The 23911-nt window shown below is 59.2% G+C and overlaps 1 protein-coding gene across 2 annotated transcripts; it reads left to right on the plus strand.

Annotated features, from left to right (window-relative positions):
• Positions 1–131: 131 nt before the first annotated feature.
• Positions 132–20364, plus strand: THOP1 (thimet oligopeptidase 1). Of its 2 annotated transcripts, none has more exons than XM_026481000.4 (13): positions 132–308; positions 3117–3329; positions 5910–6058; positions 7083–7190; positions 10137–10239; positions 13316–13476; positions 14229–14364; positions 14777–15143; positions 15517–15718; positions 17988–18174; positions 18329–18457; positions 19237–19373; positions 19848–20364. In XM_026481000.4, exons 1-13 carry the CDS (start codon positions 293–295, stop codon positions 20004–20006), a joined length of 2067 nt encoding a protein of 688 aa, XP_026336785.1. In that variant the 5' UTR covers positions 132–292; the 3' UTR covers positions 20007–20364. The 2 variants fall into 2 exon arrangements, with proteins under 2 accessions (XP_026336785.1, XP_026336786.1); XM_026481001.4 differs by having other exon boundaries at positions 19851–20364.
• Positions 20365–23911: the final 3547 nt, after the last annotated feature.

A 23911-nucleotide genomic window follows, 5' to 3' on the forward strand; every position in this document is an offset into this window, starting at 1 on the left:
TCCGCCCTCTCGCCGCTAGAACCAATGATGGGCAGGAAGGGTTCCAGCGCGTGCGTGGAGTGCGCCAGCCTTCCAAAGCACCGCCCCGGGGGTGTGGGCGGAGCTGGGCCGCGCCTGCGCCCTGTCCTTCGGCGCACGCGCCCTCCCAGCATTCAGCGGGCGCGCGGGCGGCTGGCACCTCACTCCCGGCTGCTGCGGACCCTGGGTGGACAGAGGCGGCCTGCCGCGGCAGCTGAGGCAGCGCGACGTGGACCAGGTGGAGGGAGGGGCCGCCGGTGCACACCCGCCAGCCATGAAGCCACCTGCAGGTACCGGCTGCCCCTCGGAGCGGCCCCGCTCACCGGACCCGGGCGTCCCCTCCACCCTCGCGCCTCTCGGGGTCGCGACTCGGGCCTAGGAGCCGAGCCTAGTGACCCTCTAGGGGCTGGAGCCTGGGGGGAATGGGTCGGCGAACCCGGGACCCTGCCCCCTGGGCGGCCGAATGAACGAACCAGCTTTTCCAGCGCTTCATTCATTCAGCCAACTCCGTGTGTGTGGCTTCAGCTGAGCACGGGTCGGGTCCTGGGGGCGGACCCCGCGGGAGACCGGGAGTTCTAGGCGGAGTTTCAGAGCCAGAGACAGGCGTTCAACCAGCGGAGAAGCAAGGCAGGGCTTTAGAGAGTGATCGGTGGTGGGGCTGACGGCGCTTCTCTGGAGAGGGCGGTCCCTGAGTGGCTTCTCCGAGGAGGTGGCCTATCAACCCGGACCCAGCGGGGAGAAGCAGCTATGCTGCTAGGACCTGCGGGAAGGCCTCCCCAGGTGGCGGGAACTGCGAGGGCAAAGGCGGGGAGGCAGGTGCACGCGGAGCGCGTTTGGGTAGCAACAGGTCATTTCGGGGAGAACACAGCTGGGACTCCCTTTTATTTTAAGGGCAGGGGGGCGTCGTGAAAAGGTTTTCGTTATGGGAGCGATGGAATGTGCGTCCTGTATTTAAAAATTGCCCAAGCTGCTTTGTGGTGTCTCCTGACCTGCCGGTCTCTCTTCCCCCCAGTTCTTTCTCCAGCCGACTGTGATGATAATTGCATTAATGGTAATCATAATTAGGGTTATTGGGGCCTCAGGAGGGCAAGAATGTTGTCTGCCTTGTTTGCAGCAGAATTGTTAGCCTGGGACCCAGCAGGTAGGTAGCAAGCTGAAATACTACAGAATGAATGCATCTGCTCCAGATTTTCAAGTCCTAGCTCCTCCAGGAGATTTTGCTAACAGTTCTCAGCTTACACACATCTCTTACCTTGTCCGAGCTTCTGGAGTCCTTTTTTACCGCCAAATGTAACACAGACCCACATCTTTCTTCTGCAGTTCTGAAGTCCACAGCGCTCTGCGAGTGGAAGGATTTTCCCCAAGCTCGCTGCAGTTGGTCAGAATATCAACTTGTCCTGGCTCAAGAGCCTTTCTTTTTCCCACTTGGTGTATGTCAGTGGTCCTCAGCTGAGGGGGGGGGGGGATTGTGCCATGCCAGGGGACACTGGCAGTGTCTGGGGACATCTGTGATTGTCACGACTGGGGATGCTCCTGGCATTGAGTGGGTGGGCACCAGGGGTGCTGTTCCATACCCTACAGGGCCCAGGGTGGATTCCCACCCCAGAGAGCGACCCAGCCACAGATGTTGATAACGTTGTTAAAAAACCTGCCCTAGAGACGCCAAACACGGGTCCCAGATGGCAGTACCCTGCAAAGATCCCGTCCCTCTTCGGCATACACAAAAAGGCGGTAGTCCAGGACCACTGTGGCCCTGCTCAACTCCCTGCCATGCCAGAGGGGAAAATGGGGCACAAGTGGGTATTTCCTGGAGGAGCTTCTACTGATTCTGCATTCCATTCCCTGCTGGGGGATCACATGAGCCTGTGTTCATTAATTCAAGTAACTCGGGGCAGGTATAGCCATTTGAGACATACAGGTGCTGCAGGGATGCCATTGGGACATCTAAGAAAGAAACATGGGATGGAAGATTGGCAGGGTTGGGCTCAGGGCAGAGGGAGCAGCCTGTGGGAAGGCCTGGGAGATACCTTGAAGAAAACAGGTGTGGCTGGGCCAGGCCAGCTGGCCAGACCTGCTGTGCAAGACCCAATAGAGTCTAGATGGTGTAGACCAGGGATTGGCAAACTGGTCGGTAAAGGGCTCGCTCGTTTAGGCTTGGTGAGTCGCATACTCAGTCTCGTGCAACATCATTTTGACCCTGCCGGCTGTACAAAAACAGATTGTTGTTTGCTGACCCCGGTACAGACTTCCAGTAAGGGTTGAAGTGGGATGGCGCCCTGGAAAGGGGGCAGGAAGATCTGACAACCAGAGATTTATGAAGCGGGGTGGGGTGCATATGATACACTGGTTCACAGGGTTGGAGCCAAGGTCAGACTTCATGGGTTTGAATCCCACCTCTGCCACTTGCTGGCATGGGATCATGGCATGACACTTGAATTCTCCAAATCTCAGGACCTCCGTCTGTACAATGGGGGCCACATAGGACCCAGAGTTCACAACTGTGAATCAACGAGGGAATGAAAGTAAAACATCTTTACCCTGAGCACTGCACAGCAGTTTAAGCGACTGCTGTTTTTATAGACCACAGTCTCTTATCCAAAAACTCTTGGGGCTAGGGATGTTTCAGTAATATGGAATTTCTCCTATTTTTGGAAAGTAATACAGTATGAATGTCACATTACATCAAGGGATGTCGGGGGTAGCACCTTGTAGTCAAACAGGTTAACTCAGATGGAGGTGTAGACCAAATATCCACCCAGCACTGCCGATTTGGGGGCTGGGTCATTGGGGTGTCCAGGGCCCTAGGCGGTGTCCAGCAATATCCCCGTCCACCCCCCACACTCGATGCAGTAGCATCGCTCTCCAGTTGCAACAAGCACAAACACCCTCAGAGATCACCCAGTGTCTTCCCGGGTACAGAATTTTCTTCTGTTTAAAGGATTGGTCACCCTGTGCACCCCTGCAAAGCCCTTGGGCCTTGCCTACCTGCACGGGGAAACTGTGTTCCTGCCCTTGCCCTCCAGCCCCTCGTTAGTCTAACCCTAACTCTGTCCTTGAAGCACACAATTTCAGTGTGGGGCTCTGTCTTCTCTGTCCAGCCTGTGCAGGAGACGCCCTGGACACAGCGGCCCCGTGCTCTGTGGTGAACTACCTAAGATGGGACCTGAGTGCCCAGCAAATAGGGGAGCTCACTGTGGAGCTCATTGAGCAAACTAAGCGTGTGTATGACCAGGTGGGCTCCCAGAAGTTTGAAGACGTGTCGTATGAAAGTACCCTCAAGGCGCTGGCTGATGTGGAAGTGGCCTACACAGGTAAATCTGGGTCAGGATCCAGGCAGGGAGGCAGAGCAACTATGGCCTTGGAGCTCCTGGACCCTGGCCATGGCTGAGGCCTCTTACTCCCCAGGGGGGTGGTGATGGATAAAGGAGCTGACTGGGGGTAAAGGCATCTGCTCGGCAAGAGGCAGCCTGGAGGGCCGCTTGTTCCCCTGCGTGCCCTACTGCACAGCCTGGCATGCCGAGTCCTCATGGGCTACGACGTCTGAGAGTCCAGAGCAGGACAGCATGTCTAACAGCACTCCTCTCCAGAAGCCAGCTCAGGTGCCAGCCTTGGAACTGGAGCCACTTCATGCTCCTTTCTGTGTCCCAGGAGATACTTGTTTTTTCTCTGAGCCACTGAACTCGGCCCCCTTTGCTTTTCTTCTCCCCCCTGCGCTTTGGGTAATCTGATGCCATCAGGTGTCCTCATCACCACGCAGCTGGCTCCTTCTCTCCTCCTGGGGGTCTGTTTGCTCCCTTCGTGAGGGATGAGGTGCTCAGTCAGACAGATGTGGCCCTGCTTCCCCGAGCCCCTCTGTAGAGGTTGACGGTGTGGGGACAAAAGACCGAGGCGGGGCTTGCAGCAGAGAACTCTGAGCTGAGGAAACCCCGCCCCTGGATCGCTAGCCAAAGTCCTTTCTCTGGGAACCTTGGAGAATCTCTGCTGGGGGGTTTTTTCGAAGCCTCCTGCTGCCGTGTTTGCCAGATGTCCCGGGTTTCTGTGCTGCCTGCAAGTGGGTGCGCCTCAATCTCCCCCCTCATCTCTTTTCAGAGAGGCTCTTGGCAGTTGCATGATGCCAGTTCTTGCCTGTTGGGCAGAGCCCTGCCAGACACCAACTTCACTCCTACAGCCTTTTTTTCCATCTCCCCACGGTAGCCAAAGGAATTTTATTTTATTTTACTTTATTTTTAAATATTTTACTTATTTATTTGAGGGGGAGAGAGAGAGTGTGTGCACACCAGCGTGCGCACACGTATGCATACGTGCATGATGTGGGAGGGAGAAGCTGACTCCCCACTGAGTAGGGAGCCCAATGCGGGGCTCGGTCCCAGGACCTCGGGATCGTGACCTGAGCTGAAGGCAGACGCTTAACTGACTGAGCCCCCCCCCCCCCAGGAATTTTAAGGAAACTAAAATTGAATCACAGCATTCCCCTCAGCCAGCCCCTCAGTGTCTTTCCACTGCCCTCTGGACAAAGGCCAGAGTCCTCGATGTTGCTTTTGGTGCGGTTTGCCCCTCTCTGACGCTCCTAGTAGGGTTTGTGTGTGTCCGGCCGTGTGGCCGCTTAAACTCGCTCACACTCTCCCGTTTCGGGGCTTCACACAGCTCCTGCTTTTCTGGATGTTGGGCTCCTCTGTGATCATGCATTAACTCCCCTGAGGAGCCCCTTCGTGGGCCCCCTCTGCTCACAGCGGCAGTTTGCATCGATCCCACACTCTGTACCACTTTGTTGTCACACTTGATGCAGTCACAGGCGCTTGTGAGCCTGTAAATCCCAGTCGGACGTATGCTGTTTCTGTCCTTTTCACTGTTCTCTCTCAGGCAGCCGGCGGCAGGTCTGCCCTGGGGCCACAGGAACGACCAAGCTATGATTTGAATACAGGTCTTTCCAACTGAGAATATTTGTTTTTTGAAACTAAATGCTCTGTTGAGATCTGATTTATATATCATAGAATTTGCTCAAAGCATACATTTCAGTGGTTTTTATATTCAGAGTTGTCCAACCATCACTATGTTCTAATTCTAGAACATTCCATCACCCCAAAGGGAAATCCTGTCCCCATCAGCAGTCACTCTCCACCCCCTTCCCAGCCCCCGCGAGCCCCCTTCCCATCCGTGGAGGAGCCTGTTCTGGACGTGTCACACACGTGGACTCACACGCCGTGGGGCCTTCTGTGTCTGGTTCCCTCCCTGAGCGTCGTGGGCTCAGGGTCCGTCCCCGGGCAGCGCGTGTGGGCACCTTCCTGTTCCTGGCTGAGTGGCGTGCCGCGTGTGATGGACACACTGTGTGTGTCCGCCCACCTGTCAGTGGGCATTTGAGTTATGTCCTCTTGGGTTATTCCCGGTCCAGCTGCTGTGAACCTGTGATTTTTACGTGATTTTTGTGTGATTGCATGTAGGCACCTCCTGGTGTGTTGCCGGGTCAGGCGGTGACTGTTAAAAGCTTACACTCTCACAGCCACTTACACTTCCTCTATTTAACGAAACGCTCTGTGTAAGTTAGGGAATCACTTATGAATTTAAAATGCTGCCATCAGTAGCCGTGGCTCTTTTTCTGGAATCAAGTTATTTTAGCCTCTCTAGGTCTTGTCATACTTCTCTGTTATGGTCCTTCTTTCCTTGGAGTGTTGAAAGTTGACTCTGTTTCCATCGGATTGTGAGATCCCCAAGGATGTAGATGACCACGCCCTTTCTTTCTTCCGGCACCCGGCCCAGGGCCCAGGGTGGAGAGCGTGCACGGAACAGATCGGCAGACACGGATGAGCTGCGGGCCTGGTGGGGGTGAGGTCGGCACTTGCCAGTTTCTCCCTGGGGCCTCTTTTCACACCTGTCCTGTTCTCTCCCCGTTTCAGTTCAGAGGAATATCCTCGACTTCCCCCAGCATGTTTCTCCATCTAAGGACATTCGGACAGCCAGCACAGAGGCGGACAAAAGGCTGTCCGAGTTTGATGTGGAGATGAGCATGAGGCAGGACGTGTACCAGAGGATCGTCTGGCTGCAGGTGAGGACGCCGCGAGGCACCGGGCATGCTGGAGGTAGACACCCGGGGGTCAGCCCGGCGTCCAGATGGGCACTGCTGGGTTGATCCTCTGTAGACGTGATCGTTCTGTTCCTCAGACTTAGAAGGTGGAGAGCTGAGAGGCTCTGGGGGCGGCCGGCGAGGGCGGGGGGGGGGGGGGGGGCAGTGTGACAGTGCAAGCGCACTAACGGCCACTGAACCGTGCGTTTAAGAATGGCTGAGGTGGTAAGTTTCGTGTTCTCTTTTACCGCAGTAAAGAAACACGAAAGGGTGACAGACAAATGCAGAGGACACAAATAAGAGCCTAAGATGCCTAGGACTTTTATAAGCCTTCCCTGCACCCACCACATGGTTTCATTTTCCTGACCTCGCCGGGTGCTCCGTAGGGCTGGTGTCCTGCCTCCCGGCCTTGGCCGCTGGTGTCAGAGTGAGCCGTGGAGGTGGGCAGTGGTGCTCCCATCCGTTCCCTTAGCGCCTGCGTCCCCTGGGTCAGGAGAGCGCACCAGCGTGCTGTGGGGCAGGCAGGGCACGCGGCCCGTGGAAGCACGAGCAGGCTTTTGTAGTCGTGGCTTGGAGACCTTCGTTAGGTGTACCTGCGGTCGTGAGAACGGATTCAGACAGTCTATCCTTCGCCCGGTTTCCCCCAGCATAATATTTTGTAAAGCCCGTCACTGTCACAGCCAGGATGATGACCTGGAGGCCACTCACCGTTCTCATTCCCATTTAACCATTCACCTGTGGGAGGCGCTCTGGGCCGGTTTTAGTTTGAGCTGTTCCCAGGAAGCGGGTTTTATGTGAACGTAAGTCTCCATGTCTCTGGCATGGACGCCCAGGAGCGCCCTTGCTGAGTCGGGGGGTGGTCGTAGCTGCTGTCCCTGGTGGCTGCACGATCTCACGTTCCCTGCAGTGATGTTTGCGCCAGTGCCTCGGTCTCCCACTGCCTCCCCAGCACCTGGCAGTGCCTCAGCTTTCCATCGCATATACACCTGTGGTTGTCTTACTCTAGGAGAAAGTTCAGAAGGACTCGCTGAGGCCAGAGGCCATGCGGTACCTGGAGCGACTGATCAAGCTGGGCCGGAGAAACGGGCTGCACCTGCCTGAGGACACTCAGCAAGTAAGTGCCAGCTTGGGGGGGGGGGCTCTGGCTGCGTGCCCACCTCTGCTGCCTCAGTTCTGGGAAGGGGGGTCTGTCTGGAATAGCTCTGCCTTTGCACCCACCCTGCCCTGGGTTCTCCAGAGTTACGGTGTGGCTTTCCCAAGAGCATGGCACTCCCTCAGCTACGGAGAAAGGGCCCGGTGCAGGGGGCGCACCCACTGGTCCTCTCCGTGACTTTGGTGCAATGGCATTAAGGAAGAGCTCCCCCCGGCTGGGGCCTCCTGTTCTCTGTACTCGGCTGCAACAGCACTGCTTCCCTCTGGTACAGACGTGCGGGGTTCCCGCACCACGCGGTTCTCAGTGACGCCAGCCGGGTGTCTAGCACCACCTACCCGGAGGTAGTGTCAGGTCCCACAGCTCCAGGGCTTGGCCCCTTGAGACTGCACGGACGTGAGACAGCAATCCCAGACCCAGGCTGTTATCTCTGCTTCTGAGTGACCAGCTGTACGGCTCAGAGGTCCCCCTTTCTTAGGTTCAGGTCATTTTCTAGAGCAGCTTGCAGAGCTCAGGAAAAGCTTACGTGTCATTACTGACTTGTCGTAAAGGGTATAACCCGGAATGGCAAGGTCTGGGGGGAGGCACGGAGCTCTGCCCTCCCTGTGTGCGCCATCCTGGTAGCTCTCTGAACCCTGTCCTTAGGAATTCTGTGGGGGCCTCATTGCGTAGGTATGACTGATTACCACTGATGATTGATTGAACCTGCAACCTCCAGCCCGTCTCCCCTCCCAGAGCAGCAAGGAAGTGCCATACTGCGCTGTGGGTGGTTGGTTCCCTGGCCACCAGCCCCCATCCTCAGGGGCTTTCCAAAGTCAGCTCATTAATATGCACTCAGATGTGGTTGAAAGGGAACACGATGATCCCCACTCCTGTGTCACTTGGGCTGTTGCAGTTTCTTGTTATCACGGAAGAAATTCCAAGGGTTTTAGGAGCTGTGTGCCGGGAATGGGGACGAAGACCAAATACACGTTACCTATTGTAAGTCCCAGCCTCACAGATGGCATCTCCTGTGCTCTGGCCTGGATCAGTGAGCGAGCCGGGCTGCCCCTGCCCCCCATCCTGTGGTTAATCTCTGAGGATCTTTGTTCGCCTCATTCACTCCCCATTTTCTCTGAGTGCCAGGCAGCTGCATAATGGAGGTGGCCGGGCTGTGGGCAGTGGCCGGGCTGGTTTGCACACAAGAGGTGCCCTTATGGGTGAGCTGTTTACCGTCCCCAGGAACTGGTCACACCTAGGAGAGGCCAGCTCTTCAGCATCAGTGAGACCCCCAGACGGGAAAGCACCAGGACACAGGAAATGAAAGACACAGTTAATGCAGACATTAGATCACACCCAGAGCTCAGCAACTGTCCCTCTGGTCACTTAGAACGGACACTGTTCTGGTTAGGCCAGCACCTCTGCCTTATGGCTGAAGAAGCCAGGACTCCGAGAGATGAGGCTAAAACCGATCCGTCGTTAAAACCAATGCCGGTGAGGGGTGCCTGGCTGGCTCAGTCGGTGGAGCGAGCGACTCTTGATCCTCAGGGTCGTGAGTTCGAGCCCCATGTTAGGTGCAGAGATTACATAAAAATAACAATCCTTTTTTGATATAGGTTTTTTTTTTTAATTGATATATGTATCTGAGAGAGAGACTTTGCATGCGCGTGAGCCTGGGAGGGGCGAGAGAGAGAATCTCAGGCAGACTCCCCGCTGAGCACGGAGCCTGATGCGGGGCTCGATCCCGGGACCCTGGGATCATGACCTGAGCTGAAGCCAGAGTTGGACTCTCAACCGACTGAGCCACCCAGGTGCCCCGATAAAAATAAGAATCTTAAAAACAAAAACAAGAAACTCAGTGCCAGTGGGGTCGGAGTCGGATTCCATCCTGGGCCGTGGGATCCAGAATCCGGTGTGGCGTCTCCCCTTTGGTGGGTGCACACTACGCTCAGTCGAGCGACAGCTATTTTCAGTTTTTATAGTCTCCGCACCTAACGTGGGGCTTGAAACCGCGACCCCAAGAGCACGAGTCACGTGCCCCCTGACTGAGCTGGCCAGGTGCCCTGCAGTTCTTAAAGCTCCGTTGGCTGTTGAAAGCCAGGCATCTGTGTACCGGGGGCTGCACAGACGTTGACTTGAGAGCCGCCTTGCCGGAAGGGACGCGGGGAGCGCCACGTGGAGGAGGGAGCCTCGTGGAAGGCGTTGAGCCGGGGCGGTGGGCTGGGTGGGGACCCCGAAGCGTTGTCTCGTTCTGCTAGGGCACGTTCTGTTTTCCTCCTGCGTCTCAGAGCCTTAACTGGCACGGCTTCAGTGAGATAAGGGAGTGTGTGTCAGTGCCCAGCGCAGGGTCGTGGCCGGCGAGGCTCAGCGCGCCTGTGCCGGCTGCTTCTGAGCCAGGGTCTCACCCAAGGAGCCCCGCGATCCCCGCAAAGCTGTCAGGCACATTTGCCCTGCCCTGCCCCCTCCTGTCCTCTGCTGGCACAGAGCAGCAGTCGTCATGCCCAGGGCTGGGCTTGGCCCTAGGGCCCCCGGGGGTGGCGGTGGGCCGACGTAGTGGCCCCATAGCACCCCCTCCCGTGCTGCACCTCACCCCCCATCAAAAGTTTCCACATTGAGGCTTAGCCCTGCTGCTCTGTCAAAATGTCCGAAAGCCTAGGCTGCGGACTCTGAAGATAGTAGGGTCCAGAACTCTCTTTACTGGGGTCGCCTAACAGATGGGGACGGTAGCCCGAGGTCCCCAGGGTCACCAAGGCCGCTCAGTGTGGAAGCCGGTGTCTGTGTTCTGTTGGCGCCGCGTAAACCGGTGTTAGAACCTGATGTCTGTGTCTTTTCCATCCCCTCTTCCCGCCTCGCCTGTCTCTTCTCCCTGTAGGGAGGGAGCCCCCAGCCCTGGTGGCAGAGCTCCACTCACAGCTGTGCTCCTCCCTCCAGAAAATCAAGAGCATTAAGAAGAAGCTGAGTCTTCTGTGCATCGACTTCAACAAGAACCTGAACGAGGACACGACCTTCCTGCCACTCACACGAGAGGAGCTGGGTACTGGTGGGGGCGTGGGCTGGGGTGGGGCTGCCTCGCGGTCTCAGGACCCTCACAGGCCATGGCCACCACCCGCAGGCTTCCAAAGTGCGGGGACATTTGTGTCCACTGCCCTGGGTGAGGGGGCTTCTTCACTTGGACTAGTCAGCGCTTTGGAATCTGTGTTTCTAGATCCTTCCTCTAGCAGTGCCAGGAGCTCTGGGTCAGGCGGCTGAATTCGCCAGGATTTCCCCTTTGAGACCCACGCCCCCGCCTGTTGCTCTTGTTTCTTTTTTCTTTTCTTTTTTTTAAGATTTTATTTATTTGCCAGAGCACAGGCAGGGGGAGCAGCAGGCAGAGGCAGAGGGAGAATCAGGCTTCCCGCTGAGCAGGGAGCCCGATTTGGGGCTCGATGCCAGGACCTCGGGATCATGACCTGAGCTGAAGGCAGACGCTTCACTGACTGAGCCCCCTCAGCGCCCCTGCTCTTCTTGTTTCGGTTTTATAAGAGGATCGGGTAGACGCATCTTGGCTGATTCTTGTCCCCAAACCTGGCTGTAGGTGGGGATTTTGAAGGGTTGTGGCCAAGGGGTCTTTTTAAATTTTTATTCTTTTCTTTTTTTTTTTTTTAAGATTTTATTTATTTATTTATTTATTTATTTATTTATTTGACAGAGAGAGAGCCAGCAAGAGAGGGAACACAAGCAGGGGGAGTGGGAGAGGAAGAAGCAGGCTCATAGCGGAGGAGCCTGATGCGGGCCTCGATCCCATAACGCCGGGATCACGCCCCGAGCCAAAGGCAGACGCTTAACCGCTGTGCCACCCAGGCGCCCCTAAATTTTTACTCTTTTCTTTGCTTCTCTTTCCCCAACTGTTTCATTTCGAAAAACTTCACGCTGTGGGAAAGTTGTAAGGACTGTACCGCGGGAAGCCCTGTGTCCTTGGCGTCTCCTAGCTCCTAACTGACGGTGCACTTTCTGTCCTTTCCGTGGACACTGCCACACGTATGTTCTTCGTGCTGTGAGAGAGTCGTCTGTGGGCCTGTGAGTCTCCGCTTCTTCCTTGGGCAGAGGCAGAGCACGGAATGGCTGCGTCGCGGGGAGCACAGCCCGTGCCCCCTGCTCTGCTGCCCTGATGGCACTCCTGGTAGTCCTCTCCCCTGTCGGGTCCGCTCACGGAGCCCCTGTCACATGGAGTTTTCCTGTCTCTTTAGGCTCCTTTCCTAATGAACCGCCCCTCAGCCATTCACAAAAGTGTTGTCACCTCTCCTGACGTGGACGCTTTTGAAAAGCCTAGGCCAGCGGTTTCGCTCCTGCCTGCGAGCCCTGCCAGTCCCGTTTAAGGCGCTGGAGCGTCGTGGCAGTGACCTTGCAGCGGCTGCCTGGGGGGTGGCCGTGCCGCCCTGCTGCCAGAGCTCCCCCCACACACACCCAGAGGCGCCTGAGGGCAGCTCTCTTGCAAAGGGGCCCGCAGTGGCAGGTCTTCCTGAACAGGGATTTGCGGGTCCATCAGCGCCGCCCTCCGCCGCCCTTTGTTCTCGTTCAGTCCTGGCCGTAGTGCCTCAGGCGGCAAGTCCCCCTCCCCCCACAGCTGCCCGTGTGAGGACAGGCGCCCACTGTTTCCTGGCCAGAGGGGGATCCCGGGGCTGGAATCCGGCAGACGAGTTTGTGAGTTTGCTCACCCACAGCCTCGCGTGGGCCGGCTTTTCTGCCCCTTTGTCCAGCCCAAGGGGCCTTGCCCTGGCAGCCGGGCCTCCCGTGGGGCAGCTGGGCGCCCCGGCCGTGGAGCAGAGCCAGCCCCAGACGGCGGGGCGGTGACCGTGGCCAGGAGGCCTGGCCCGCGGGTCCTGCTGAGCGAGGGTGTGGCGCGTGTTCATTTTCTTCTGCTTGCCAAGGGGAAAGTTGGTGTCTGTTTACAGAGTCTCGGACAGCGTGTCTCTCTGTCCCCCGCCCCCTCCCCCCACGTTTCAGGCACTCGGGGAAGGTGCTTCTCTGCCCGTGCCTCCTTGGAGGTGGGGCCACTCTCCCTGTCAGCAGCAACTCCGGGGGTGCCCTGGGCTGCCACTCCTCACGTTGAGCCGCTGGCTGAAGCTCCCACGGTCGGTCTTCTGACCCCATCATTCCTCGTGCGTTTGTGCGCTGGCCTCTCAAGTCAGAACTTCCCGTCCCCCTTAGTAGTGGGTTCATGTGCAGCGTCGGTGTGGATGGCGGCCCCATTGATCTGGGGACTGTGGTTTGCTGCTACGCCTGTTTTGATGCCCAGGTTGTCCCAGTTCCACCTCAAGAGCCTCTGCGGCTTGAAGCGTCCCTGTTCCTCTGTGAGCACTGTCTTTGGGACTTGTGTCCCGGGCTCACTTTGTCCTTGCCCTGGCCTGGGCTGCTACTTAGAGACCAAGATGTGGGTGCCAGGCGTGCCCATTGCTGCTGTGGGACTGTTGTTCCCAGGCCCCGTCGCTGAGTTAGGAAATGGGTGTCTGCACATGTACGTGCACGCACGCGCGCACCGAGCCTGGAGGCGGGGCCCTCCCGGCACTGCCCACCCTGCCGCACAGCATCCCTTCTCACCTGTACTGAGGTGAGGGCCCCGGGCGAGCTGGCCTTGGAAGGAGCCGTGGGCCAGGATGGAGCTGGGGCTGTGAGGTGGTGACCCCTGGAGGTTTTCAGTCGGAGGTGATGCGCCCAGATCTCTGTCTTAGGAGATGGTTCCGGGCGGGGAGCTGGGTGGGAGGTTCTTGCAAAAGTGTGGCCCATCGCGAGGGCAGCCGGGCGGCATCTGTCCATCCCTGGTGCCGCTGTTAGGGGAGGGACAAGGGAAGAGACTGCAGTTCCCGGAAGCCCCCTCTGTCAGGGGTTGAGCCGAGAGGAGCTTTTCCTCCCGGGGAGCCCTGGTGGGAAGGGCAGCAGCTCTCCATCTTCCCAGAGGGGCTCAGGGCAGGGTGGGGAGGCTGGGCCTGGTGCCCTGCTCCTTGCAGGCACCCTGTTCCCTGCAGGCTCCCGGTCCTAGCCTGTCTCATGGAAGCGAAGCCCGCCTTCCCACCTCAGCTGCACGGGCCTGGTAGCTTCTCGGGCATGTGGCAGCCCTGGTTTTGTTCCTGCAGGCGGCCTCCCAGATGACTTTTTGAACTCGCTGGAGAAGGCTGGGGATGACAAGCTGAAAGTCACCCTCAAGTACCCGCATTATTTTCCCCTTCTGAAGAAATGTCACGTGCCTGAGACCAGGAGGAAGGTGGAGGAGGCCTTCAACTGTCGCTGCAAGCAGGTGGGAGGGTGATGCCTGGAAGTCGCGGGGCCTGTCCTGTCTGCCTGGCGCCTGCTGGGCCAGGCTCGGCAGTCGGCAAGCCCCGGGAGAGCTCAGCCGGCCCCTAGCAGACTTCCATGCCGGGTCTGGCTCTGGGCCCGGGCCACAGCTCAGGGTCTGACCCCTCCCCCAAGCCAGTCCCGTGTCTGAGTGACCATCTGCTGCTCCCGTGCCTTAGCTTTGGTCATCCCTTCTCTCTCGCCAGTGGTGCTGGGGCTTGAGCTGGGGTCTGCAGACACGCCCTCCCTTTTCTGTGTCTTGTGTGGCGGCCTGGGCCTCTGACTGCGGCCTGGGGCGTGTCTTCAACGCACAGACCTCCATTCCCATGCAGACGCTTGTGTTTGTGTTTGCGTCCACGCCGCTGTGTGGCCTCGCTGCTGTTCAGTGTCTCCAGCAGACGGGGCTGAGCTCCCCGTGCACAGTGCCTCCTGAGGCTCACCTGCATAGTCCTGGCCCCACATTGCTCTCCACTCGTGACCTTTGAACCCCTCATGGTTACACCCTTTCTGGGTCCGAAAGGCACCTGAGGGTTTATAGAGATGCATGTGTTATGGCAGGACCACAGCACAGACATAGAAACCTAGGCAATGGGAAGGAGGGAGGGAAATGAGACGCAGCTGGGTTCCTGGCATTCCGGAACTGTGCTGGCCACGGGGCCCAAGTGGGAGGTGGCGGGCCCGGCACCCACAGAGCTGGTCGTTGGTTGGTTCCAGGAGAATTGTGCGATCCTCAGAGAGCTGGTGACCCTCCGGGCACAGAAGTCCAGCCTGCTGGGATTCAGCACGCATGCTGACTATGTCCTGGAGATGAACATGGCTAAGAGCAGCCAGGTGGTGGCTACTTTCCTAGGTAACCCCTTGCCGCCCCCAGCCTCCCGCCGTGGGTTCCAGGAGTGGGGTTTGGGCCTCTGAGAGCCACATTCTGTCCACCCTAGAGTGGGAATCCTAACACCCTCAAGGCGCTCTAACCTGATGGCCGAGCGTAGGGCTCTGGAGTGAGCCTGCGTCTGCCCTGGCTCTGCTGCCTCCCGGCGTGAGCTCTGGGCAAGTGTCCCCACTCCAGCCATCCTTCCCTGCTTGTGGAGGGAGACTGAGGGGTCGTCCGCCCCGCCCCCACCTGCTGCAGGGCGATGCATTGCCCGTCTGGCTTGTGCCGGCAGTCCGGCCTTCCAGGAGGGTACTGGGGCCATCGTGCTGTGGACCGGGTCTGGTGGGGGAGTGGCCGCAGGGAGGTAGCCTAGCTTCCCCTCTGCCCTCCCCAGATGAGCTGGCCCAGAAGCTAAAGCCCCTCGGGGAGCAGGAGCGGGCCGTGATCCTGGAGCTGAAGAAGGCCGAGTGCGAGCAGCGAGGCCTGGACTTCGACGGGCGCATCCACGCCTGGGACATGCGCTACTACATGAACCAGGTGGAGGAGACGCGGTACAGCGTGGACCAGAACCTGCTCAAGGAGTACTTCCCCATGCACGTGGTCACCAAGGGCTTGCTCAGCATCTACCAGGAGCTGCTGGGGCTGACCTTCGACCTGGAGGAGGGCGCCACCGTGTGGCACGAAGACGTGAAGCTGTACTCCGTGAGGGACTCGGCCTCGGGGAAGGTCATCGGGAAGTTCTACCTGGACCTCCACCCAAGGTGCCTATGAGCCGGGCGACGCTTCTCTGAGCCTCGGCGTTCCCATCCGTGACACGGGTTGGGGGGGGGCGCCACGGTGCAGGGCCAGGTGCGGGGACAGGAGTGTTCACTGTCCAGGGAGGAGGGTGCCCGACACGTTCTGCCTGCGGCGCGGGATGAGTGTGGGGCAGGCCCCCGGCTCCTGGGCACTTGCTCCTGAGAAGCAAGTCTGAGCTGCTCAGCCTGTCCAGGTCCCTGGGCTGGCAGATGGGTGATTAGGGGATGCGGAGTCAGGGTGGCGGAATCAGGGCCTCCTGTGGGGTCAGGAGCCCTCTGGGCCAGTCGGTGTGTGGAGCAGATCCCTGGCTGCCCCTGACCCTGCCTCCGTCCCCAGGGAAGGGAAGTACGGGCACGCGGCCTGCTTCGGCTTGCAGCCAGGCTGCCTGCGGCACGACGGGAGCCGCCAGATCGCCATCGCGGCCATGGTGGCCAACTTCACCAAGCCTACCCCAGACACCCCCTCCCTGCTGCAGCACGACGAGGTGGAGACCTACTTCCACGAGTTCGGGCACGTGATGCACCAGCTCTGCTCTCAGGTGCGTGCGGTGCCGCGGGGCGGGGCGGGGCGGGGCGGGGCTGGGGGTCGGTGCGTCCGAAGGCTGCCTCCTCCTGGACAGTGAACACTCCCCGGGTCACCACGGCCACAGCGATGCCGGTTGCCATCGCGGAGCCCTACAGACGGCTGGCTGGATGGAAGTGTGTCCCTGTGGGGCTGAGGGTCTGTGGTCAGTGTGTCAAGAGCACCGGTTCCTTCTAAGGCAGCTCTCCTCGGCGTGCAGCTGGCTGTCTCCTCACGTCCTCATGTGGTCGTTCCTCTGTGCGTGTCTCTCATAAGGATGCCAGTTGTTGGGTTAGGGCCACCCCGGGGACCTCATTTTAAGTTGAATATTTTAGTGATCATTAGTTTACCAAGTTATGGAGGTGTCATTGCTGTGCAAACATTTTGCAACATTTCCATCACCAGAAAGAGCCTTCGTGTCTCTTAGTTACCTCCCCAGCCCCCGACCCCCTTCCTATCTGTGGAGAAGCCTGTTCTGGACGTGTCACACACGTGGACTCACACGCCATGGGGCCTTCTGTGTCTGGTTCCCCCTGAGCGTCGTGGGCTCGGGTCTGTCCCCGGGGCAGCGTGTGGGCGCCTCGCTCCTGCTGGTGGCCGAGGGACGTGCCCACGCATGGGATTCACTGAGAAGTGTGTTTTGAGCAGAGGGTTTTGTGTACTGCCTTTTTTCTTTCACGGTTTGCACTTCTTGTGTCTTGTTGAAAAGATCATTTTCTCCTAATTTCGCTCTTCTGGAAGTTTTGGCTTCAGCTCTGTGTTGGTCTGTCGTCCACTGTGCGTTGTGTTGTCCGTGGGGTGACGGCCCTCAGCGGCCAGCGGCCCCTCAGGGCAGGGCAGCGTCTGTGCAGCACTGGGGCCCTGTGTGCCCTGGACGCCTCGCCCGTCTTGCTCACATGCCCCTCACCTCTTCCTGCCTTCGCGCCGCATGCTCACGGGGTATGTCCCGTATCTGGAACATTCTTTTGTCAGCTACTCTCGTGGCTCCCTCATTTCCTTCAGGTCTTTGTAGATTGGCATTCTCACTACTCACAGTTCTGTAAAGTCACCGCGAGCACAGAGTTCGTGAATACCAAATCAGGGCTCCCGCACGAACACAGGGTTACGTCCCTGTGAGTGACGATCCATATGGAACCTTGTGTCGTGCGTGTTCCTGTTGAAAGATGCCTCTAACGCGTACTGTCGGTTCACACCGAACTCGCAGCCGGTGGCGCCGTAGCTCATGCTGCAGGGAGCGCCTCTGACCGACCTGTGCTCTCTCTGCACGTCACGGCCTCGTGCCCTTGGGAAAGCCGCATTGCACTTCAGCGTGGCGGTTGGGATCCGTTTTATTTATTGATTTTTGAAGGTTCTATTTATTTGAGAGGCAGAGAGAGCTCATGAGCAGAGGGAGAGGGAGAAGCCGGCTCCCCTGCGGAGCAGGGAGCCTGATGGGAGACTCGATGGGGGACCCCGGGATCATGATCTGAGCTGAAGGCAGACGCTTCACCGACTGAGCCCTCCAGGCGCCCCTGTTGGGATCCATGTAAACAGCCCAACTGCCTACAAAAGAACACAGAAATGAGGGTGGAAAAAAAAAGCTCTGAACAGAGCACAAAAAGGACCCTCGTCCCAGAGCTAAAGTTCAGAGGCAGAGGGTTGAATGACCGCAAAGTGCTACAGGTGCTGGTTTTGGGGTTAGAAATTTTAGCAAGTAGGCAAAGTCACAAATAGGATCCAAGCGAAACGAGGCCCAACACACGTCCTCTCCCAGTTCCCCGGTCCTGCCTCCCTCTGGGCCTGGAAGGGACTTGCCCAAGGGCATGCCGCTCCTTTGGCCGAGTGGCTACCAGAGCTGCTTCTAGCACGACTCAGCCAGGTGCTGCTCTTCAGGAAAATTTCTGACATAAAAGCGGAGAAAACACAAAGCGCCTCCAGATCCCGTGGTTTCCAGGCCCGTGCCTTTTGGGGTACAGGGCTTTTTGAGAGCATTGGCTTTGTGGGTGGAGGAAGGGAGCCTGGCGGCCAGCCAGGGATGGGCATGCTCCCTGCCTCTGTGTGTCCTGGGCCGGGATGTCTGTTAGCAGCCCCCCGGGAGCCTCAACTGTGCCCCGTCCCCAGGTGTGGGGGCCGCGCACAGCCTGCTGTCCGCTCGCCTTGCTGTGCCTGTCAGGAGAGCAGAGCATACCGCGTGTGCAGGTGAGGCCAGCGGCTAGGAGCTGGCCAGGCCTTGTCCAGACCTTCCTGCAGCTCTGCCCACCCCACAGGCGGAGTTCGCCATGTTTAGCGGGACGCACGTGGAGCGGGACTTCGTGGAGGCGCCTTCTCAGATGCTGGAGAACTGGGTGTGGGAGAAGGAGCCGCTCCTCAGGATGTCCCAGCACTACAAGACCGGCAGCGCCATCCCCCAGGAGCTGCTCGAGAAGCTCATCAAGTCTCGGCAGGCCAACACAGGTGCCCGCTGGGAGCCGCCCTCCTGCCCAGGGGCCTCTGGGAGGCCTTCGCCCCGAGGCTGGGGAGGGGGAGGCCAGGTGCATGCCTTGACGGGGTTCTCTGCTGCTTGTGTGGGAGTACAGAGCCAGCCTCCCTGTCTCCTTCTGCCCGTCAGGTCTCTTCAACCTGCGCCAGATCGTACTGGCCAAGGTGGACCAGGCCCTGCACACCCAGACGGCTGCAGACCCAGCGGAGGAGTACGCCCGCCTGTGCCAGGAGATCCTTGGGGTCCCTGCCACGCCAGGTAGCTGCTCGCGAGGTGGGCCCACCTGGGGGGTCAGGGTCTCCGCCGTTCCCGGAGTCAGAAGGATCTAGTGACGTGTGAAGGGAGTCAGGCCAGTTTATAGTTGGCAGCTGAGGCCCGGGAGGAAGCAGATGGCCTCTGGGCTTCTTGCTGCTTTGTGTCCCTGGGCCTCCCGGCTCCAGCAGGTGGCTGGCGGCCGGTGGGCGTGAGCAGCTCCATCCTTCCTTGCCGTCCCTCCTACTGCTCAGGTTGTGTGCTGCTTCCCTCCCCGCCAGCCGCTGAGCTCCCCCAGCGGTGCCCTCCCACGCCGTGCTCTGGAACAGGTGGGAGGTGCCGCAAGGACCAGGGATTTCATACCCTGCGAAAGAGCGGATGAGGTTGTGATGCTTGTCCTTGTGCGTTATCGCAAGTGCTCGGATTAACACACCTGGAAATAATTGGGATTTCGGTGTAGGTGGCGGGGAATTGCTTTGTTCTACAAGAACTTTAAAAATTCCATCGAAAAGCTTAACCATGCACGATCTCCGCTGTATGGGCGTGCCTTGATTTATCCTTTTGTGCGAACTCGTAAGTATCAGCAGATAGTGGGCCACGTGTATTTCCCTTGGCCATGTTGTCCAGCTCCTGCTTTCTAGGCGTGTCAGGCCAGGCCCTCTCCTGGGTGTGTGCAGGTCATCTCTGATGGGGCTGATTTGAGGCCCCCTTCTCCTGGCAAGGGCCCTGAGGGGGCTGGGGGATAGACTGGGGGCGCAGTGAGAGCCGTACCACGTCTGTCCCAGGAACCAACATGCCCGCGACCTTCGGCCACCTGGCGGGCGGCTATGACGCCCAGTACTACGGTTACCTGTGGAGCGAGGTATACTCCATGGACATGTTCCACGCGCGCTTCAAGCAGGAGGGCGTCCTCAACGGCAAGGTGAGGGTGGGCTGGCCGCTCGGGGGGGGGGGGGCACCTGCCTGCGGAGGGAGCGCGTGACCTTTCAGCGCTGCTCCCTGCCGCCCGGGACCAGGGCAGGGGAGCGGAGGCACCCGCTGGTCTTCGCCGGCTGCTGAAGATGGGCCACCCTAGACCCTCCTGGGGCCAGGGCCTCAGCCGGCTTTCCAGACCTGTGTTCTGTCACCGCAGAAGCTCCGCCACCCGTGTGGTGGGCTCGGCCGGGGCCTCAGCCTCTGTGACGTGAAGGGCCTCGAGGAGTTGCAAATGGACGGGGTTCCTGCACACACATGCTCGTGCACATACCGTGCACATGCTTGTGAATACACTCGTGTGCTTGCGCACGCGTGCTCTCTCTGATGCTGATGCAGGCGCCCAGACGCCCACGTGTGGCCGGGAGAGGGGCTGCTCGAGGACTGGTGCTCGAGGACTGATCAGCCCTACCCCTATTCCCAGCAGGTCGGCATGGACTACAGAAGCTGCATCCTGAGGCCCGGCGGCTCCCAGGATGCCAGTGTCATGCTGAAGCTCTTCCTGGGCCGAGACCCCAAGCAGGATGCCTTCCTCCTAAGCAAAGGGCTGCAGGTGGACAGCAGCGAGCCACCGGCCTGCTGACGCACCAGGGCCCTGTGGACCCGGCCCCGGGCTCAGCCCCACCCCAGCCCCTGCTGCCTGTTGCCTCAGCGCCCAGTCAGGGAATGGGGTGGCCTGCCGCTCAGGGTGAGGGGGTGGGGGCAGGGTGAGGAGAGGGGCTGTGCATCCTCCCTGTTCATTCCTCCTGTCGGGTCTCCACAGGCCCCCCTCGGTGGCCAGCCTGGGCTGCTGGGGTCTTGTCCTCGAGATGTCTGGAAAACTCTGTGTCCAGTCAAGCCTGCCAACTCGTTGCACTAATCCATCCCCTTTTTGGGAAATTTTCTGAGTGAAAAGACGGTGGTTCTTTGAAATGCAGCCATTAAAAAAAGAAAAAAAGAGACTGTTGGCCTGGTCTCTGACTCTTGTCCCTTCTACCGTAGAACAGCCGACTGTTGGTTGTCACGGGGATGACGCGTGGGTGCGCTCGTTACACCCCGATTGCCTGGCGATCAGCCCTCAGGCTGGGGACGCGGGGCAGGCGAAGGCTGCTGGATTGTACAGGTTGGGGTGTCTGGGAGCCAGCTGAGCCGTCAGACTGCGAGCAGGGATGGGGGTGCCGGTGAGAACCGTGGAACAGGCGTGCTGGTACCGCTCACCAGGAGGCGTCTGTTTCCTGCCGACCTCTCCCCTCCCTATGCGGCCCCGGCCAGTGTTGGACCAGGCTCAGCTCTTCCAAGAAGCTGGGAGGCCGCGGCCGCCTGCCTGGGCCCTGGCAGCTGGGATAGCTGGAGCCGGCAGTAAGCAGTGGCCCGCCCTGGGGCCCTGGAGCCTGCCCACTGGGCACAGCTCGTGTCCCGGCCCCTTGGCCAGACCTAGGGATTTGTGACTTGACGGTTTCTGATTAATGGGCGCAGCTGCTGGATGCAGGCTGTGACCTTGAAGGCCCGTGTGACTTTGAAGACTAAGGCACACGTGGTCCTCTTGGCTCAGCTACCTCTGGCTGTACCAGCGCAGCCAAGTCTGGGCCATGGGGACAGACGGCCTTCCTGGACTGCTGGTAACTCTTCGGAATGCCTCAGGTAGTACTTTCTGGTGGGAAATCGGAAGGGCTTCTTGAGCAGGGTGGGTAGGTCTCTCCCCTTCCTTTGGTCTGGGCCATCCCATGTGTTCTCTCTTCCCTGGACTTGGAGCTCTTTGGGAGCCCTGCCACCTGCCCTGGAATTGTCCCCACCAGTCCTGTGTCATCCCTCTCACCCCCACAATGGGAACCAACCCGTGATCCACGGAGTGAAGAGCCCCGCAGCTCCCTGACCCTTCTTCCTGAGGCAGGCGGCCATGCCCGTCAGGCTGGCACCTCGGGGGAAGCTCTGCCCCCTTGCCTGCCCGTTCTCACCAGTTCTAGGCTCGTCTGGGGCCCAAGAAGGAGCAAAGACAACCGACAGACCACATCCGGCTTCCATCAGGGCCCTCTGTCCAGCAGCAGTCCTGTCGGGGGGCTGGGGCTCTTCTTGCCTTTCCCAGTGCAGAGCCCCCTGATGGCCACAACCTGGTCCTTGTGCTGGCACCCCCAGCTGTGTGCTGGGCAGCTGGGGCCAGGGATGGGGAGGGAGCCACGGGCCTCCTGTGTCCCTGAGCGGGCAGGTGGGCTTGGGAGAATGGGGGTTGCCGTGCATGGCCTGTTCAGCGCCCCCTGCAGCCACCTTCCTGAGGGCTGTGGGCCTCATGGGTCTGACCTGTGCCGTAGGCCGCACACCTGCTCTCCAGTTTGGTTCAGGACGACAGGGAGAGCTGCTGGGTCTTTCTGGCTGGTGGCCTCATTCAGCCCCTTTCTCCCTGAAGGAGCCGAGGGGCCGTCGTGTGACTCCTCCCGTCGGGGCCGTTGCAGCCGGGGCAACTCGGGACCGGGCCAGGGTCCACTCCTTCCTGGGCATCCTCATCCAGCAGTATCAGCCGGAGCCAGCGGCCTGGCAGGACCTGGCCTGGTGCAGCCTCGGTGGTGAGCTCTGCTTTCTCGTTCTGGGAACCCCCACGTGGACCCTGGGTTCAAGTCTCAGGCTTGGCTTGTGGGGTGAGTGGGCCCCAGGCTGGGGGGCACTTCCAGCCCAGGTTAGGCCAGGCGGGAGCCCACATGACCCAGGAAACCGAGCTAATCTTGGCCGCGTGCAGGGCACGGGCCAGTGCGGTACTCGTGCTCACACACCCCAGACCTCCCCTGGGCTGTCCAGCCAGCCCTGCAGCGCGGGAGGTGGGGGGCTGCTCAGTCCCAGAGGGGCTAACGATCCCAGGTTAGGACAGGCACTGCGGGCCATCTGTCCAGCCAGAGTGCGGTTCACCATGACAAGTAGCCTCATTGGTCTGGTGCTGTCAGGCCCGTGACTTGTGTTGAAACCGGGAATAGAAGTTCTGTCCCCCACCTCTCCCCCCAGACTCGAAACGGGGAATATAAGCTGTGGGATACATGGAGCGCGCAAAGAGTGAGGCTTGACGACCCTGGGGGGGCCAGAGCCATGAGGGAGGCTCTCCGCCGCGCCATCCGCGTGCTGGCCCCGAGCTTTGCACCGACGAACCGTGAGCTCCCTTTTCTGCTTCAGCCACTTTGAGCAGCCCTTTGTCCCCTGCAACCCGCAGCGTTCTGTCTTGACCCTGTCCCTGCCGACCCCACTGAGATCCGTGACAGCTGGAGCTGGGCTCGCCAGAACAGACGGGCCTCTCAGCCTCCGAGGACTGTCCAGGGCCCCCCTCCGACTGGCGGTGTTGAGGTCATCGGAGCAGCCGGGGGCCTGGGGAGGGTTGTGTTGGTTCTGGTCTGGGAGGGACTTAGCGGGCCTCACCGCCCCAGCCTGCAGCCAGTCGGGCTCCAGGCCTCCTGCAGGCTTTTGTCCGCGCGTCTCAGGACAGCAGCCCCGTCTGCAAGGCGCTGTGTGTGTTCATGGTTAACAGTTTCGTGGAGATAAAATTTCCATGAAAATCACATTTAAAGTCCATGAGTTGACGAGTTTTGACGCTCATTTGTCCTCATGAAAGCATCACCCCAGGACAACACGCTCGTGAAGCCCAGAGTTTCCTGGTGGCTCTGCAGCCCTGCCCACCCCTCCCGGCTGCTCCCCACGCTGCCATTCACCTGCTTCTGTCACTGCAGATATGGTCCATTTTCTTAGGGTTTATGTGAGCTGAGCCATATGGGATGTCCTGTTGCCAGATTTGTCTGCCTTGTGCAGAGGCTCATTATTTCCAGAGGCGTCCATGCAGGCCCCTTATTCTTGGTGCATACTATTCATTGCATTATTTGGGTGTTTGTTTCTTCACCTGGCCCGCTTTGAGGCTGGTTCCAGTGTGGGGCTATTACAAGTAAAACTAAGCAGCCTTTGTGTGGACGTGGCCTTTCGACTTTCTAGAAGTGATTTCAGCTACTCTGATGGGCATGAAGCGGCCTCTCACTGACTTTGCTTCTCCCTCATGCAAATGATTTTGAGCCGCTCTTGACATGCTTGCTTGCCACCCGTGTGTCCTCAGGGAAGGGTCCGAACGTCCTACCCGTGTCTCTGTTGGCAGAAGTATTTGGAACAGGAGACATTTACGTGTTTAAACGATTGCTATTTGGAATAGCATCAAACGTTAAACATGTGGGGATAAGTTGGACAAGAGACGTACGGCTGCTCTACCCTGAGAACGCAGACTCCTGTCGAGGGAGGCAAAGGAGAGGAGGGCGGTACCTCGTTCACGGAGCGGAGAGGCTCGGGAGACACCTGTTCTCCCCCACAGTGGGTCTACGGACGCAGCGCAATCCCAATTAAAATAACGGCAGACTTTTTCTTTTCCTTTTCTTTTTTTGTGGAAACTAACTGATGATTCTAAAATCTGTTGCAAAGGAGCCAAAATGGCCGAGGAGGCCCTGAACAGAAATCTGGAGGACGCTCACGGTTCGTTACCCAGACTGTTGGAAAGCC

Source organism: Ursus arctos, unplaced genomic scaffold (genome assembly GCF_023065955.2).
Source record: "Ursus arctos isolate Adak ecotype North America unplaced genomic scaffold, UrsArc2.0 scaffold_14, whole genome shotgun sequence".
Classification (NCBI taxonomy): domain Eukaryota; kingdom Metazoa; phylum Chordata; class Mammalia; order Carnivora; family Ursidae; genus Ursus; species Ursus arctos.

What these genes read in the sequence shown, in the direction of transcription:
- THOP1 (XM_026481000.4), top strand. An exon ending in TCAACTGTCGCTGCAAGCAG is followed by an intron (nt 13,477 to 14,228) that starts GTGGGAGGGTGA and finishes GGTTGGTTCCAG; the next exon opens with GAGAATTGTGCGATCCTCAG. An exon ending in GTCTCGGCAGGCCAACACAG is followed by an intron (nt 18,175 to 18,328) that starts GTGCCCGCTGGG and finishes TCTGCCCGTCAG; the next exon opens with GTCTCTTCAACCTGCGCCAG.